Genomic DNA, 19,147 nt, shown 5'->3' on the forward strand with positions numbered 1-19,147 from the left:
ATAACGCCATTCCGACTGGCGAAACTGTGTAAATTTAACTTTAAATCGGGGGCCAAATCTGCCGTGGCCCTCGCATCTGGTGACAGCGGTGGGATGAAAAAATCCCCAGCGTCTACGAGTATTTGCCCGGTGGGCGAAGAAAAAGACGCAGTGAACTTAGTGAGTGTAGAATAGTGAAATATAAACTATTAAGTGCAAATTATGAACACTACATAAGTTATCAAAGTTGATAAGCTAAACAAGTGTAGTGTACCAATTATATAAAAAGTTAGTTAAGTGACATTAATGGTAACAATAGTGCTAACTAAACAATAGTGATAGTGCTATAAATTGTGAGTAGTTTGTGAAAAAAATAACTGCAGATTTCAGTGAATAATTAGCTGAGTTTACTTAAGTGACTAAAGTGTAATTAAATGAGGTGTTGTTGTGCAGTGACAAAAAAAAAAAAAAAAAAAAAGAAAAAAAAATTTGCTGAAACCCTTCGACGCGCGACGCGTAGGAAATTCGAGCCGGCGCATTGGAAACCCATCGAGCAGCGAAGTCGTCGCCACGCAGCAGAGGGTACAGCCAACGCATCGATCCGTCGCAGAAGCAGCTGCATCGAAGCAGCGGGAAAAAAAAAAAGAAATAATGCTGCCGGCAATCTTAAGGTAGGAACTAACACCTTCACAAAACCGAAGAAAAAAAAAAAGGGAAGGAATCGTTCGGTAAGTGACCCCATTTTATTTAGTGGCTACAGGTGCGGGGGTTTGCGCCTGGCCACATTCTATTAATTACTAACATAATTATAAAATATTCGGGAACAATTCCGTCACATCCGAAAGATCATTGTCTTTCGACTCTCCCCTTCTGCGGCATAGGCTCTCGATACACTGAGGAGCAACTAGCGGGAAGGTATTAGAGAGCCGAGAGGCTTTGGCGCTTATTCCGGCGGAACTCCCATTTTCATAAATACACTAACCTCGGAGATAAATGACGGATCGGGTGCTGCGCAGCCAGACGCAAGCCAGCGCAGACGCAAGCGCAGAAAACGCAAGCGCCGAAAGCACAAACGCCACCCAAGGTTCGGTTCCCGCGGAAAGTGCAACCGTTGCACCACAAACTCGCACTTCAACGTGCGTTAATTTTTTACCACTCTCAGCAATTCGAATTGAGAGTGAGCCCGTTCCTCCCGAATTGGCGGAGGAACTGAAAGACGAAATCAAAGCGGATAAACGGAACGATTCATTAAACCAGACGTTCCCGTCGTTTAAAATGGCATACGTATTCCCTACCGATACGGCGATGAGGGTGGTGCCGGATTTCACCGGAAAACCACGGGAATTAGAGGGTTTTCTGTACCAGCTGGATTTACTGGCATCGCAGATTCCAGAAGGCGAGTCCGACACCGGATTGGTTCAGGTGGTGCTGGCAAAACTCAAAGGCCAGGCTGCTGGATATTTTAAACGCATTCGTGCGGACTCATACCCGGAAGTGAGAAAACGCCTTCTGAAAGAATTCGGTACCGAGATCAAGCTGGAAATTTTGATTCAGCAGATCGAAGGTTTGGAACAGGGCACGAACGAAGCGTATCCAGTTTACAAGGAGCGCGTGCTCGAACTCGTGGACATGATTGAAGATCACGAAGCCGCTAGCGGGGAACGATATCCCAGGCGGGTGATGAAAATGCACGCGTTAGCCGGATTACGAGACAAGGCTTTAAAGGCTGTCGCCCGTAACCATCGCGATATGGAAATTCGACCATTGCTCGATTTCTTGGAGGAAGAACAAGTTGCCCTCGAGATCGAACGGGGTGCGGAGAGCCGCAGAAATGCAAGCCAAGCTCCCGCGAACGCACAGCACAATAAGCAGCAAAACTTCAGCAAGCAATGGAACGGCCGAAACAAGGGCCATAAGTACCAGAACGGCCCAGCAGGCCATAATGATGGAGCATATGTGCAGTCGCAGCAATATGCACCCGCACGGCAACATGATTCCCAACACCATGGGGGGAATCAATCGTATGGTCGCAACCAAAGTGCTGACCGTCCGCACCTGGGACAAAACTCTGGCGGGTACCGACAACACTCGTCGACCCAAGGAGGGCAGAACGCGACAGGGAAGAACCACCCGGGACCGAACCAATACCCTATTTACCAAAACACTTGCAGCACTTCAGCTGAAAGTCAAGTGGGAACGGGTTACTACCACCCGTCTTATCAAAGCGCTGAGGGACAATTCCCGGGGAATAATGTTTACAATCCCCAACCAACCATGGGGTTTTATCCTCATTTAACTCCGCAACAATATCAGATGAAACCATACCCCACTCCCCAACAATTTTCGGGAGTGCAGTCACAAGTGGACCCGCACGCATACATAGTATCACAACCTTATATGGTACCGCAACAGTATCAAGTACCACCGCCACCCACGGGGGTGAATCATTACGGCCAGCCGCCGCCCGCCGGGGGAGCAGCTCCTAATGAGCACCGAAAAAACTTGTAATCGGGAACCATGGTGTGTGCAAGGAGGAAGATGGTTCCCGATACAATAGTTTCTCATTACATAGGCTGCCGGAATCGAACGGAGCCTCCAGCATCATGCCAACGATTAAGGAAGGCATGCAAATTAATACTAAGATAAGACACCCTGTACAACTCAGCTTAGAATGTGTCAGAAACGGGCTGATCAGCGCGAAACTGCAAACGGTTCGAGGGATACCCGAGCCGGTAGAATTACTCATCGACACCGGAGCATCGGTGAGCGTGCTGCGCTGGACTGAAGCCATTCGTATGGGGCTAAATGGTCTTAATGCCAATGAAAGAACCCGCCTAACGGGAATTAGTGGTAAGACGGTGGAAACGCTAGGAGCGTGCGTCATCCCTTTAAATATTAGTGGGATATGCTTCCCTACAAAATTTCACCTGGTTCAAGAGTTAGACTTGCCAGGCATAATCGGGGCAGAATTCCTACATCGGTATGCCGCCGACATTAGTTATAAGGATGGGCATGTAACGCTCTATACGGAGGATATTACCCCGGTACAGCAGGCCAATGAAGCCTTAAAGACCCAAACAATAAGGGGAAATGAACCCCGGGCGCAAATGCCCATGAACTACGGGACGTTACCCGTCACCGCGGGCCCCTGTGAAATTAAGATAGAAAATAAGTTAGCGGCAACCGAGACCGTTTATTTTAATAGGGAAGAGGATCCAATGATGTACCGAGAGGAGGATCTGGATGCCAATTTAGATTACGACCTTGTGGAGTATCGCGATATTAAGAAAATACAGGGACCACAACGAAACACGATGTTATTTGAAGTGCTGAAATTGCACGACAAGGGAGAAAAGGTGCAGCAGATAATCGATCAGCACAATGATGTGTTCTTTCTCGAAGGAGATGTGTTTACAAGCACTGATGCAACAGTGCATGAAATAGAAACGTCGAGTGACGTGCCGATACATAAACGGCAGTACCGTTATCCGGAGGCCACGAAGAAGCAAGTGGTCGAGCAAGTTGAAGAAATGCTTGCGCAGGGAATAGTGCGGCATAGCACAAGCCCTTGGAATGCACCGGTGATGTGCATACGCAAGAAATTGGGAGCCGATGGTGAGCAGCGATATCGCATTGTGGTTGATTATCGCGAGTTAAATTTAATCACGAAGTCATTCGTGTATCCAATACCATTGATCCCCGAGGTATTGGACACATTAGGGGATAGTAAATACTTTTCAACCTTGGATTTAAAATCGGGTTTTTACCAAGTACCCCTCCATCCCAAGGACGCGCCAAAGACGGCATTCTCAACGCCAAACGGGCATTATGAATACACGCGAATGCCAATGGGTTTAAAGAATAGTCCCTCTACTTTTCAGAGGTTAATGAACACGGTGTTATATGAGATCCCCGACGTTAGAGCGGTGGTCTACTTGGACGACATCGTGGTGTATGGTCGAACGATTGGAGAACACAACGAACATCTGGAGAAGGTTTTGAAAGGGCTGCGTAAACACAACTTACGTTTAGAGCCGAAGAAATGCCAGCTGTTGTGTGAAGAAATACAATATCTGGGTCACCAAATTGATAAACATGGTGTCAAACCACTGAGGGAGAGCGTCAGCAAAATCGCGGCGCTGAAGCCGCCAACCACCATAAGGCAGGTCAGGTCCGTGTTAGGAACCGTTAACTTTTACGCTAAGTTCATACCGGGCGTAGCGAAGATGCGCAAGCCGCTTAACGACTTGCTAAAGAAGGGCGTTAAATTTCATTGGTCATCGGAGTGTCAAGCGGCGTTTGACGACCTCAAGTCCGCGTTGGTGAGCGAACCGTTGCTGGTGCGCCCCAATTATGCTGACACTTTTGTTCTTACCACCGATGCCAGCAATTATGCAATCGGAGCGGTGCTGTCGAACGAAAAGACCACGAACAGGCCAATAGCCTTTGCAAGCCGCGCGTTGATCGGCGCCGAAGAACGATACCATACCATCGAGAAGGAATTGCTCGCAATCGTATGGGCAGTAAAGTACTTCCGACACTATGTGTATGGTCAGCGATTTATCGTGTATACGGACCATAGGCCGCTGGTTTCTATTTGGCGCTTGAAAGAAACCTCGCCCACCCTGACTCGACTGAGATTGCAGTTGCAGGGTTTTGAATGTGATATCCGCTACAAGCAAGGTAGCGAAAACGTAGTGGCGGACTTTTTGTCACGCATACCGTCGTCGGACATGTCAAAAGAAGTAACTGAGGAGTTGGAAGAAACGCCAGTGATGGCCATCATGACACGGCAGCAGAGGAAGAAACTGCAAAAAGACGCCGAACATGCGAAGCGTGTGGAAACCCCTCCTCTTCCTGATACGCGACGACCAGATGACACTGACCCACATACCGCAGATCTGATGAATTTACCGTCAGCGGAAGATGATGTGTCGCAGGAAGAAATGCTCTCACGGGAATTATATGAGCAGTTCGATCAACTTAGGTCGGAAAACGCAATTGAGTTGAGTAAGCTCCGGTTTGTCCGGAAAATGGAAAACGACCCCTCGCGATACCGCATTGTTATTTTAAACAGCAGATCCGTGCATAGCGAGATCTCGAAAATATGGACACCAACGCACGGGTTAAAGGATTACACATCCCAGTGCGTGGTGCATGTCCCAGAGGCAAAGATTTTAGGAGTTATTTTAGAAGGGAAAAGTAACTCGTTAATTAACAGTACTGTATTTTTTGAAAGGTTTCACCAGTGCTTGTTGAAGCTGAAGGAAATGACTGACACTGATCATGAAATTCCAATCCTATCGCTTAAACGAATCAAACAGTTTGAGATCTTGGAGATGGTACAATTTTTGGGAGAACAGCACGGTTTCGCTTTCTCCCTGTACAACACGGCTTCCGAAAGAATAGAAGTGCAACCGCACGAGGTACCGACATTGCTACGAGAGTTTCATGATGCACCCCTAGGGGGGCATGTGGGCGCGAAACGAATGAGAAAGAGGCTCGCAGCAATATACCATTGGACTAACATGAGACGCGATATTGAGGATTACGTTCGCAAATGCGAGTCTTGTCAGAAAAATAAAATCTGCAAGTACAATCGTATCCCCATGAAAATCACAACCACGGCCGCCGAACCGTTTGAAAAGATTTTTATGGATATCGTCGTGCTCCCTTTAACGGAGCGTGGGAATCACTACGGGTTGATGGTCCAGGATGACCTCACTCGGTATGTGATAGCGGCAGCAATGCCGAACCAAGAGGCCGCAACGGTCGCCCAAACTTTTGTCGAGCATGTAGTGTGTAAGCACGGTATACCAGAAGAGTTGGTTACCGATCAAGGCACCAATTTTATGGGTCAACTGATGAAAAGTGTTTGTAAAATTCTAAAGATCAAAAAGATCAACACTAGCGCCTACCATCCCCAGGCTAACCTAGTGGAAAGAGCCAATAGAGAGCTCAAAACATACCTAAGGCAGTATGTAATGGGAGATCCCCATGTGTGGGACAATTTTCTACCTTTCTTTTGTTACGAGTACAATACGACTGTAAACTCGTCCACAAAGTTCACGCCCTATGAACTTTTGTATGGGTACAGCCCGCGGCTTCCCAGTTCGATTTATAAAAGCGACGTGATCGATGCTAATTATCACACGTACGCCATAGAAATTAAGAACATATTTAAGCGTGTCCACGAGATCGCCAGTGCCAATTTGAAGCAATCGAAGGAGCAGCGTAAGGAGAAATATGATCGCAGCACAAATGAATGGTCGCCGATGTGGGGCGACAAAGTGCTCGTCCAGGCAAACCCGATGGGGGTTGGGCAAAAGCTGCAAAGCACGTGGCGAGGCCCTTATACCGTTATAGAAATACCTAGCGAGCAAACCGTGGTAATTAGAAACGGAAAGAAGCACGAGAGAGTGCATGTTAATAGATTAAAGCAATTTTATGATTAAGGAGAACATTTCAATTCAGCATGATCATTTTATTTCATTGGGAAAGCTATATGATTTTTTTTAATTACAGGTAAAACTAATGCACATTATTTTTAGGAAGTTAATCGAACGGTCGGTTACCGGAGTGAGTTTGGATTTTGAAAGAACGGTTTTCACCAAGATGGGTTGAAATGAGCAACGCCTGGAGATGCCCATATGATAGCGAACACGGACTTTCGATCGGCCGTGTACGCTATGATCGAACATAGGGGTCCGCTCTACGCATTCCTTATTTAACAACGAAAAGGCGAGAGAGAAAGAAATCACGAAGGATAACCACTCCAACCGACCGTTATGCGGGAGATGTTTATGTTTATTTATATATAAAATTTTTTTTTTTTTAGGTTAATTGGTTTATTTTATGCGTCGGCGGACACGTCCAGCTGCCGTGCCCAGGAAAGTCGGGGGCAGTCTGGCACGTTACCCGCCTACATTTATTAAATGCATTACTTACATATAATTATATTTGATTTTTTTTTCCTTTTTGGTTATTTGATATAATATTCATATCTATTTTATTTTTTTTGTTCTTTTTCTCGTATTCCTTTACTTTGTTCATTTCATTTTTAACAACATTGTAGGCTAACAAGCATACTTATGGTGGTCGCTGCGGACGTACCAGCGCGGCTGTTCATAGATGATATGGGACCCGTACAAATACGGCAAGGTGGGGTAAAATTCAAGCTGGCGTTGGATTACCGCCAGATTGAAACGCACCTCGGATACGTGCGCGTAGCCACGGTGCTATATGACACCCAATGCCATAGATTAACGGAATATACGAAAACCGGCCGGTGTCAACAAATGAACGAAACATTGCACCTGGACTTAGCCGAGATGGAAGCCCGGCAAGAGTACATGCGGAAATTTTTCCCCACCCGGCTGTCCCGCGGAATTTGGTCATATTTGGGGGTGATGGATTCCGATGATCGCGATAGGGTTGACAATGACTTGGACACCCTTCGTGGCAACGAAGAAAGAATCAAGACGGTCGTCACCCACCAAACCAATGTGGTGGAGATCCTTTACAAGGAAATAGCAAAGGCCACCGACCAAGTCGACAGCGAAATGCGGCAAATAACGAGTGAAGAGCTCACCATTAGAAAAGAGGTGGAAAAGGGACTCAATTATACGAACCAAGTCAACCAGATGATAACGCTGGATCAAGCGCTAAGCGAGGCAGGGTTATGGGTCACGCAGATGTCACAGCACATCCGGCGGCATCAACTTAGCTACCTACACATCTTGTTGCGAGAACGCTTGCACGTTACCGATCTTCTCGAACTAATAGATCTGAACGCCTTACTCAAGCAGATGGAACGGCACGCCGATACCTTGCCAATACACTTAAAATTTCCTGCGAGTACGTTCGGTACGATATTGCCCGAGGTGGCCAAGGTCATCACCGTGGACCGCACCACTACCACCGACCGTAAGGTGCTAGTCACCCTGACCGTGCCACTGGTGCAGGCTGCCGACTACGTGGCGTATCGAGGCACCGTGAGCCCCGCAATCTCCGACAACATGCTGACGTTGGTTTCATTTACGTTAAACGTACTGGTCATCGATGCTAGAAGAGAAATGGGATACACCCTATCCGACACGGAACTACGGGCCTGCGTGATGATACGAGAGATCAGATTATGCGACCTCGTTTCTCCGCTATTGGATTTGCCCACAGAATCCGAATGTTTGGCTCAACTGTACTATCATAATCGTACCGAAACTTGTGAGCAAAAAGTGATCAGAACGACCCATGAACTCTGGATACCCTCGCCGAAACGCAACGAGTGGATTTACGTTGCGCCAAAACCTACTCAGGTGACACTCACCCGTGGAGACACCGACACCCCGATATCTCTGCAAGGGGTGGGCACGATAATCGTCAATCCGGGCGACGTTTTGCGCAGCACGCATGCTGTGATCACTCCGTATTGGGAAGACGCCGGGGGCGACGCGGTAACCGTGGCGGAAGCGGACGCCAACCTGACACTCTTGGCGGCTCCCGGACAGTACGCTATGGCACGCGTTCCCGTACTGAACATGACGCTAGCACCGTTCGTCACACCAGAAATGCTGATGCGGCACGCCATCGATGTTCGGGATCTGCAGCGGGCACCATTATTCTTAGAAAACGTTGTTTACGCGCCTTTGCGGCATCCGTGGATAACAACGCCGGCGATATTGGTCGGCGCCGTAGTAGCCGTTTGTCTATGGAGATATCTGCCGGGCAGAGGAAATAAGGAATCAAGTGACCGTCGAACGAGCCACACGGTGGCTTACTTGGAAGTGGACCCAGCGATCGAACTGCGGCACATCGCGACGCGTGAACCGACCACTGACGGTTTCCCCATCACACCACCCACCCCACCTTCTACCGATAAAGAGGAAGCTAGGAGCGTGCCGGATGCCGGGATCAGCTATCAGTCTGAACGCGCTTCCCCATCGTCCTCCCGTACCTCCGCTGCGAAGAGGAAATTTCTCGGCGTCACCATAGTTTAGGCCGGCGCCGACGACCATAGCTTCTATCCATGGTTGAAAGTGCCAGAACGCTCACTTTCATTTCAGAAACCTCCGGAGTAACACGTCTTGAAAAAGCTCGCCCATCGACTTCACCTAGCCTCGAATTAGCAGAATCCACTTCTCCCAGCCTTGACTACGCAACACCGCTTCGCAGCACCGCATCTCAGCACCCTCGACTACAGCAGCCTCACCCTACCGCATCAATCGGAAAGCATGCTGTGGATGGAAAAGTTAGCTGTATACGTGGAAGACATCGCGCGGTGGCTAGGCGGCCCGTGGGCCCGCTGGGCGGACGATCACCGCAGCAAGCGCATGTATACCTGGGGGGCCGCCTCCCCGGAACTGAGGAAGTGGGAGCTGGCCCGGCTTCCCCACGACGTGTACGAAGATTTTTGGTTGCACGGGCTCGGGGAGGCCTTCGCCATTTGGCAGGCCTACCCGAGAGACCCGGACGAGGCAGCCAACGACGTGTTCGACCACGGGGAGTGGTAAAAACCCCAACCGCATATAAATAAAATAGGCTGAAAGCTAGCCATTTAGAAAATAACCCGGATCCAATTAATATAATCTATAAGCTAAAGAAAGAAAAGGCACAACTCTCCTCCTCCACTTAGGCGAAATCAGAAAAAAAAATCGGCCTCGGTATGGCCCCAATAGTTAGGAGGCCAAATTTCAGGGTCCGAGAACGGACATATATATTGCACACAGCCATAAGACGCGATCGCGCGCAGCTGTGCTAGGATAATATTTCACTGGCCCGTAGTGGGCATAGCGGTCACAACGCTGGTCATAATTTTTATTATGATTCACTCAGCCAAGGGAGCCGATAAGTAAGGAGATCCTCTGGGGTGGCCAAAAGCGCCAATAATATTCCTTTTATTTAGGGTTGCCAATACAGCCATAAGACGCGATCGCGCGCAGCTGGGCACAATAGGACTCTAAGGGCCCGATAATGGGACAGGCCAGCCGTAAGACGCGATCATGCGCAGTTGAGCTTTAGGATAGGAACATAAGTCCCAAAAGTGGGCAACGATGCCAACACAGCCATAAGACGCGGTCGCGCGCAGCTGGGCACAATAGGATTCTAAGGACCCAATAATGAAACAGGCCAGCCGTAAGCCGCGACCACGCGCAGTTGAGCGTTAGAATAGGAACCCCAGAGTGGGCAATAAGGACGATACAGCCATAAGCCGCGACTACGCGCAGCTGCTCCAACAGAAAAATAAGTTCGTAATAATTAGTAATTTTTTGTTTGTCTTTTCCCTTTTTATTATTATTATTTTTATTATTGCCTCATCCAACCGCGGGAGGAAAGTCCCCGCATAATCAAATTAGACAAACAGATAAGCCGTTTAGTTAGAGTTAGTTAGGAAACCGGCCTTAAGCCATCGTACTTACCTGCTTGGTGATCACCTCTTCTAGGCGAACACCAAGCACAAATAAGTGGGGGGGGATGCAGCGGCCCAAACCTGCCTCCACCACCGACCTACCCCTGTTTTTGGTCGCTGCCGTGATTTGTCTCGGTACGGAAAGGCGTTGTAACAATCCGCCACCAAATATGCAACGCGCCAACCGCGCCCGCCGCTTAACAGTCGATGATGGTGATCGATGGCGATCACCATGATAGGGGGGTAATGATTGCTGAAGATGCGTTCTTTCGCTCCAGCAACAGTTCATGCCAACTCGGCCAAGCGACGACCCGAAAGCGGCCGGTCGTTCGCGCAAGAATAACAACTGTCGCAAGAGGTTGTTGGCCGCATGAACAAACCGCCGAATCAATACTTTATCGATTACCCGCCCAGAACCAATGAGCGTGCACCAATGTTGCATCAGGCAAGGGTTGACGTCAACTGACCGAGTCAGCTCACCCAACGCGGCAGGAACAGGAGGTGGAGAGGAAACGGGAGGTAGGGACGCGGTCGCTGACTTTAGGAAGCGTTAAGTTAAGGATAAGTTTATAAATACTAGTGGTTTTGAATAAAACTCTCTCTCTTGTGTTACAACTCAAACCTTACGCTTCGTTACTCCGGTGTCTGCGCGATCCAGCCGTGAAAGGTGCCTCTGGCCTTCACGCGGATTCATCCGAAACAGCTCTAACGGTGATCCGGGGACCCCAGCTTCCTATACTGGGTCGCCGCGTTCAAGACGCACGGGTAAGTGGTTGTGATAACGCCATTCCGACTGGCGAAACTGTGTAAATTTAACTTTAAATCGGGGGCCAAATCTGCCGTGGCCCTCGCAGTTGAAAGAAGACGGTGATAGGTTATCGCGGGCAGTGGCTAAAAGCACGCTCCGTTCTTGCGGCGTTCTGGGGCCTGGCGACTAGCCGAAGCAGCTGATACGGGTTGACCTATTATTTCAAATCCGCAGAACCGCCAGATCGGCCAAGATCTCATTTAATCACATGTAACGCGCTAGTAAGACGATCGACAAACACCTCTGAACTGATCAGGTGAAACATCTCTGAACTAATCAGATTCTAAAAGGGATACGCAACACAACAACAAAGGCCATCTTGATTTGATTAACAGCTGACCTATCCGAGAACCCGAGCAGTTGACGATTGGGCGTGAGATTGAGGATTGGATTCGATTCCCAGAATCGGTCACAACTCACGTCGGCCATGACTAAACAGCGATCCGATGCCCACCACTCACCGGTGTCGAATCGAAGCGTAATCAGTGTCTCTCGTTCTCTCCTGGCCTCGAAAGTAAACATCCGATAAACGAACTAACCGACCGACCATCAACCTCCGGCCAATTCCGCTCCTTGCTGGCCAGGCTCTTATCGGTTTGCTTCGCTCAACCACAGCACGGTGGTGACGAGGATGAATTACGAGCGGCTCGAGATGACCAGAAATGGCGAAATAATTCAAACCACCATCGATAGCAGCAGCAGCAGCGGGAACAAGCAGCGATGACCTTTTCCGGGGCGCATATTTATGATTCTTTATGTTCTGCTTGTTGTTTTGCGGTGCTGCTGCTGCTGCTGAAATTATAAGAATGAACCGTGATCGAACTGAATGTGTAATTTCGCCGGGCAGCCCAGAACAAGCAGATAAAGCCCGCAGGGCCCCCCGATTGTTAATCTAAGTTGGTTTTATTGAAATCATCATCGAACCAAGGGACAGGCAGAATAATACAATGTCTGAGAGGGGAGTCATGGTTTTGGAATAAGTGTGTTGTTTGCAGCGTGATAAGATGGTTTCTATTAGGAAAAAAGCTTATTCCAGGAATCAAGAGAACTACCTCATCACTTCCACTTGTTTTTTGTGATTTCTGAGGTTCATATTGACTATGAGCAAAGGGGTTTTCCCCCATTTTGAGCACGGACGTCACTCCACCACTACATGGTCAATACGAACACGAGCGATGCAGACCCATGTTGACCGTCGATCGAGTGTGGCTGACCATCGAGAACGAGCACCGCCGCGAGGGCGATGACCGCTTCACGGTTGCTTGCCAATACAAACAAATCCGAAACCCGAAACATGCGGGGCTCTATCTGATGATACCGGTCTCGGTGCTACCTGGACTGCACCGAAGCACCACCACCGTCGTCCACCGGCTGTTCCCGTTCCCGGGTGTGCAAACACAAACGGATCCAGGCTACACGATGGTCCGTAGCAGTTCCTGCTCATCTTATCTTGGTGCTGAGTTAAGGAAATCAGTGTTCCCGTCGAACGTAACTGATCAATTGTAAAGATTAAATCGCTCGCTACGACTACCGCTCCGTGGCATCGACCGCACCGACGCCAGAACCGACCAGGAGCGTCGGGCGCGTCGGACCAAATGGCAGCATCGCTCATTATGAAAATCAAACTTCAGCAACAGAGATTTTCCACCTAATCAATCAAACGGAAAGCAGCAGCAGCAGCAGCCAATGGAATGGCCAGCTTTTCCGCTCCACTTGAGACGGTCGTGGCCGGAAGTTTGCTAGGAGGAAACGACAATATAAATGGTTAGCTCGATACTTTGAGGCTACGGTACTGGCCGCTAACCACTCCCGTTAGTGATTGATTAATGAATCGTCGGTAATTTAATACGGGATTTAATTTCAATCACTCAATCCGTCCTGCTGCCGCTGTGTGCTTGGCCACACCAACGTTAATCCGGGGGAAATCGGAATCAAAAAGAAGATTCTGAGCGCTTCCTGTTGGTGGAGGGCTGGTTTTTCTTTTTTCCCATTTTCATGGTTCACTTTCCGTAGCGTTACCGCAAGGAATCGTCTTGTGTGCTTGGTATCGATTGCTTTGCTCCCAGTTATCCGCTATGTATTACACTTGGAGTGTAATTAATTTAAGCAGCTTTCTATGCCAGCAACTCGGTGAATTAAATATGCTGAAGGAGAGAGATAGATTACACAAGACTCTTTAGTGAAGCATGTAGGATTTGATGCATTAAGGAACTTTAATATTGCTGCTCTAATACCGTAACTCAGTTAAGAGACTGTTTGATCCGCATGTTAACATTAGGCACGAACATATGCATTTTTTTCATAAAATTTTTAGAAAATGGTTTTTAATCTGATTTAATTTTATATTTTACTTCCTAATTCCTTCTCATTTTATTCACGTTTATGTTCAAAGTAATCAATTCTAGTGTTCTAGTAATCAATTGCTTCCAATTGACTTAATTATGTGGTTACTCTTTATGTATAAAATATTTATTTTTACCTGAAACATACACTTACGATGGTTTATGCTGCTGTTTTATCCTCGACTAAATTTTTGACTAAACCTCAAAACCACTATTATTTACGGTAAACGGGGATTTTTACTATTTTTAAGGTCGCAAGGTTATCCCAATAGATCAATTGCGGTTAGTGTAAAGCTCACCAAAACATCGTAACTATCGCTTTCACAGACACCGCTTCTCACAACACGCAGCTTCCTACGGCTACCAAGTGACGATCATGCAATCATAATAATGATCTGACTAATCATCGACAGCATCTCCCAGCCCAGCAACTCAATTGTCTTTGTTCTGTCTGCGGCGACGGTACTTTGGACCTCGGATCCTCGGATTCATCTCACTCTCCCTCCCTCTTATGAGCGCCATGTGCTAAGCAAGCAAACTGATGAACCATTGGCCGAACGGTGCAACTCAGCTAAACCAAAGTCGATCGATGGCCCCATCGCCACCGTCATTATATCCGTGTCCGGGTTTCCACACCGGGATGTCCGGAACTTTCCTTTCCGTGCACGGTGCTTGGTGGCGTTGCTTATCACTGCCGTTCGGTCGGTCGGTCGGTTGACGGGACAACCGAAACCGAATCGACGTTAGGGTGAGGAGGACGTCGTTCGGGGTGCAGCGATCGACACGACATGATCGCTCTTGTTGATCTTCCTCCTGTTGTTTGTCTTCCCTGACGTCTCCGCCGATCACCCTCCTCCGGCTTATCGGAACAGGCGGATCCGTGCAGCTTCGGTGAGCACACGCATACCTACGCCGAACCCGAATTGAATTACCTCTCCACTACTTGTACGCGAGCTTGTATGTGTGCCCGGCTGTTCGTGTGCCTCTTGGGAACACGACACAGAGTGTGTATAGGAGTATGTGATCGTGATGCTGCCAATGGGGTAGCGCGTAGCAAAGCGAACTGGTGGATGATCAGCATCAGACTACCCCCGGGGCTGCTTATCAGCCGTTAAAGCCGAAGCCAGTGAGTTCAGTTGCCGGTCTCTCCGTGTGTCCGTGTGTCCGTGTGTGCGGAAATTCTATAAAAGTAGGCCGCCTGTTCCCGGGTCCGTTATTCCTGCCCAGAGGCCCACTCGGGATCGAGCCGGCGACAGCAGCAGTAGCGAGAGCGTGTGTCTCCTCGACGGTGAGACACGGTGGATCGGTCTGTAGTGATCGTGATCGTCCAGTAGCAAGCAGTGATCGTGAAAAAGTAGCATCGCAGAAAAGAAGCCCGCAGGATGTGGAACCGGAGCGCGAGAAGCCTACTTTGGGGCTTCTTAGCGACGCTAGTGCTCTGCCAAAGTGTGTCCGCAGGTACGTGCCCTAGCTAGTGTCCCTCTCTCTCTTTCTCTCGGTCACCGTCCAGTTCGCGAGCTGTGGCACGGTGGAGCGCGCGACGTGGCAGCAAAATGGCCGTAAAGAGTGTGCCTTGTACACCCAAGCCCCAGCATCCGATACCAGCGTGTGGAAACGTGTGAAGGGACAAACAATTTGAGATAATTTAGACAATAAATTGTAATGGCGTCGTCGTAACGAGCAAGGCGAGAGGGCTCCACCGAAGGGTGGTAAACAACGGTGAACCATACGACAGCCTGTTGCTACTGCAAAGTGGCAGCTGCACTTCCGTGCACTGGCACCGCTCGCCCGGGGTAGGTGACAGATCGTCCGCCGTTTGCCCGACATTGCCGCAGTCAGTCTGATTCATCATCCATCAGATTAGAATTAGGATAGGATAGGGAAGAAACTGGACAGAAACGGTGGAACGACTTCTGTAACGTCAGAAGCCAAACTTTCGGCGTCATTTCTCTGTTCTCTAAATCAAGATTGACAGCCAGCGGGTCCCCCGCGTGATACCCCGAGGTTTGTTTTCATACTTTTCAATGAATTGAATTAAGCAGTGCGAGCAACGGCTGCCCGGGTGCCCTTTCAATTGAATAACTCGCACCGCGACCGGGACCGAACAGTCTAGAAGTGCTGCTGGTAGACGCACAAGACAGGCCAGATCGAAACGAAAAACAGCATTCCATTTTGTCACGTTTAGCAACATTATCCCGTTCCGGAGAACGCCATTTCCCTTCGTGGATTGTGTGTTCGAGGGCACTAGGGCGCTAAAACGCAAATGGCGATCGAAGCAAACATTGGACGGTGCTGATGTTGAAAAAGTTGAAAGTCACATTCGGTGACAGGGTTGTCAAAACAGGACGACGTGTTTACTGACCGATTCGATGGCTTTCTCGAATAATCTACAAATAGCTTCAGTTAATCTATCGCAGGGTAGCCTAGAACTTTCTGCTGAAACGCTGCTGTGATAGATAATGCCGGTTTGATGATTTGCTCTCGTACACGTTGCGTTACGTTGCATATCATCGTTGCCGGCTGTTGCTGCCTAGGACGAGGCCGATTTGCACCTAATTAACCATGTCTGATTGCAATAGGCTGCACGCTGCTTCCAGTTCGACTTTGTGGCGAATGGCTGATAAGGCCGGAAGGCCGATGCTCACTGGCCCTCGGTCATCGCAGATTTGGTCAATGTCAAGTTCAAGCGCAGAGTTGATGCTAGCGCGTACAATGTGTGGGCTTATCAGTGCCACCGGGCTTGCTGTGCACCTAGGTGATAGCCTTTGGCTTACGAAGGGTCAATGATGATTTCAAAGAATAACAGATACTGCAGCGCCGATGTTGAGACCGCTCAGACAACACGCTCACGCTTATCACTACAGCATAGGTCAACATACTCTACGGGCCACGCAGGCGCACGCTCTCTACTTCTAACCACGATTAGATGTTATGCAATAGCTTGCAACTTCCAACAATTAATGGTTTTTCTTCTCTCTCTCTCTTCGTGATTTTCCTCTGCTTCCTCTTTAGCCGTATGTAAGAAGGGCTGCCCAACACGTAAGTATCTCGCTAGTTACTGAATGTTTGTGTCCTTTTTTTCCCGATTTCTTATTTTGGCTCTTTCTGCTCTTATGCTTCTGGCTCATTCGAAATAGCGAACAAGTCAACCAAATACAGCTTTAAACCGGGCACCGTGTACAGCTACGATGTGGACAGCTTCGTGCAGATCCAGCAGGCAGACAAGGCCGAAAACAAGCAGACAACGGTTAAGGTCGAGGGCAAGGTGGAGCTGTACGCCGGGGACAACTGCCAGCATACGCTGAAGGTGGTGTCGCTGACATCGTACGCACCGGACGGTAAGAAGACACCGTTCGGGGCCGACATCAGCCAGCCGGTTCAGTTTACGCTGTCCAACGATGAGCTCTCGCCGGAGATCTGCACCCAGATCGACGATAGTGACTTCTCGGTGAACGTGAAGCGTGGTCTCATTTCGCTGTTCCAGTCCGCCCAGGACAAGAGCACCGAAACGGACGTGTTTGGCGTGTGCCAGACGGCCGTTTCGAGCTACACCAACGGTGACTCGACTGTCGTGAGCAAGACGCGCGAGCTGAGCAAGTGCGCCTACCGGGAGTCGCTGTCCAATGGCTTCGTGTCGCGCATCGTCAACAGCAAGGCCGGCATCAAGTCGACGCCGCTGCTGGAAAGCTACTACAACAACCAGCAAACGTTCAAGGGAGGGCTACTGGAGTCGGTGAAGCTGGGCGAGGAGTACCAGTATCTGCCGTACCTGAAGGAGAAGGTGGGCGTCACGGTCAAGGTGACGACCAAGCTGACGTTGACCGGTAACAAGGCCGGTGGTGCTCCAGCAGTCGGATCACCGGTGGCGCGAACGATCATCTTCGAGAATCCCGAACAGCAGCCGTCCGGCAACTTGCCCATCATCAAGCAGGAGCTGAAGGCAACGATCGACTCGTACGCCTATGGTAACGTGGGCAAGAAGACGTCGAACAAATTCGTAGAGCTGATCCAGCTGATGCGCTACTCGAAGAAGGAGGATCTGTTGGCGCTGTACAATCAGGTGAAGGCCGGTAGCGTTAGCGGCAACAAGTCGCTCGCCCGGAAGGTCTACCTGGATGCCCTGTTCCGTGTCGGTACCGGTGATGCGGTCGAGGCGATTACGCAGCTGTACAAGAACAAGGAGATTACCGATGAGCAGGAGCTGAAGTTGGCGTTCGTGTCGCTCAATCTCGTCAACTCGATGACGAAGGAGGCGCTGAAGGCGGCGAGCAAGCTGCTCGATGGTAATCCACCGCGCGAGGCCTACTTGAGCGTTGGTTCGCTGGCCAACAAGTACTGCCAGAAGCTCGGTTGCCAGACGACCGACGTGAGGGATATTGCGCGAGAGTTCTCGAACAAGTTGGGCAAATGCCAGGCGGCGACTCGCTCGGGAGAGGACACGATCGTGGCGGTTTTGAAGGGAACACGTAATGCGAACTTCCTTGTTGCACCGCTGCTCGACAAGGTTGTGGGCTGTGCTGGATCTGGAATTTCTTCGCGCGTACGTGTTGCGGCCCTGCAGGCATTCCGGGCTTCGTCGTGCAATAAGAAGACGGTGAACACCGCCCTCGCTATCCTGAAGGACACGAACGAGGACTCCGAGATCCGTATCCATGCGTATCTGTCGCTGGTTGAGTGCCCCTCGGCCAGTGTAGCGAACGAGCTGAAGGCACTGTTGGACCAGGAGAAGGTATACCAGGTCGGTTCGTTCATCACCTCGCATCTGGCCAGTCTGCGTGCTTCGGTGGATCCGACACGTGAAGCTGCCCGGGCCCATTTCGGCAAAATTCGCACCTCGAACAAATTCCCCTTCGATTTCCGGCGCTACTCGTTCAACCGTGAGTTCTCGTACGCTGTTGAGTCGCTGGGCGTTGGTGCCAGTGCCGAGTCGAGCGTGATCTTCTCGCAGAAGAGCTTCCTGCCGAAATCGGTTGGACTGAACTTTACCGCCGAGCTGTTTGGCAATGGATTGAATGTGTTCGAGCTGGAGGCTCGCCAGGACAATCTGGAGCGCCTGATTGAGCATTACTTCGGACCGAAGGGTTTCTTCTCGAGCTTGACCATGCAGCAAGCGTACGACCGGGTGGCCCAGCAGTACCAGAAGCTGTCGGACAAAGCGAAGGAACGTTTCCGTCGTTCGATCCGTGACGATATCCGTTCGCTGGCCAAATCCGTTACGCTGAGCAATGATGCGCTGCAGGACTTTAACCTTGATCTGACGGTGAAGGTGTTCGGTTCGGAGCTGTTCTTCCTCAGCAGTGGCCAGAGTGTGCCATCGAGCCCGGAAGAGTTCCTGGACAAACTGTTGGAGTGCTTCGATAAGGTGATTACGGGTGCGAAGAAATTCGAGCGCACGTTCGAGCACCATGCCCTGTTCCTGGACACCGATCTCGTCTATGCTACTGCCCTCGGTCTACCGCTGAAGCTGTCGGCCCAGGGTGCCGGTGTGGCACGGTTGGATGCTGCGGTCGAGGTGGATCTGAAGGCGATCCTGAAGGACTACAGCAACGCCAAGTTCAACGTGAAGCTGCAACCGAGCGGTAGCTTCGAGGTAACGGGAACGATCAGCGTCGA

The 19,147-nt window shown here is 49.8% G+C and overlaps 1 protein-coding gene across 1 annotated transcript in view; it reads left to right on the forward strand.

Annotated features, from left to right (window-relative positions):
* Positions 1-14,768: 14,768 nt before the first annotated feature.
* Positions 14,769-19,147, forward strand: part of LOC126570832 (apolipophorins) — a 12,471-nt gene continuing 8,092 nt past the window's right edge. The window contains exons 1-3 of the mRNA XM_050228868.1: positions 14,769-14,992; positions 16,547-16,573; positions 16,672-19,147. The exon at positions 16,672-19,147 is cut by the window's right edge and continues 1,503 nt beyond it. Of these exons, the coding sequence (XP_050084825.1) occupies positions 14,917-14,992; positions 16,547-16,573; positions 16,672-19,147 (2,579 nt within the window). The 5' untranslated portion in view covers positions 14,769-14,916. The remainder of the gene's footprint in view (positions 14,993-16,546; positions 16,574-16,671) is intronic.

Source organism: Anopheles aquasalis, chromosome 2 (genome assembly GCF_943734665.1).
Source record: "Anopheles aquasalis chromosome 2, idAnoAquaMG_Q_19, whole genome shotgun sequence".
NCBI classification, from domain to species: Eukaryota; Metazoa; Arthropoda; class Insecta; order Diptera; family Culicidae; genus Anopheles; species Anopheles aquasalis.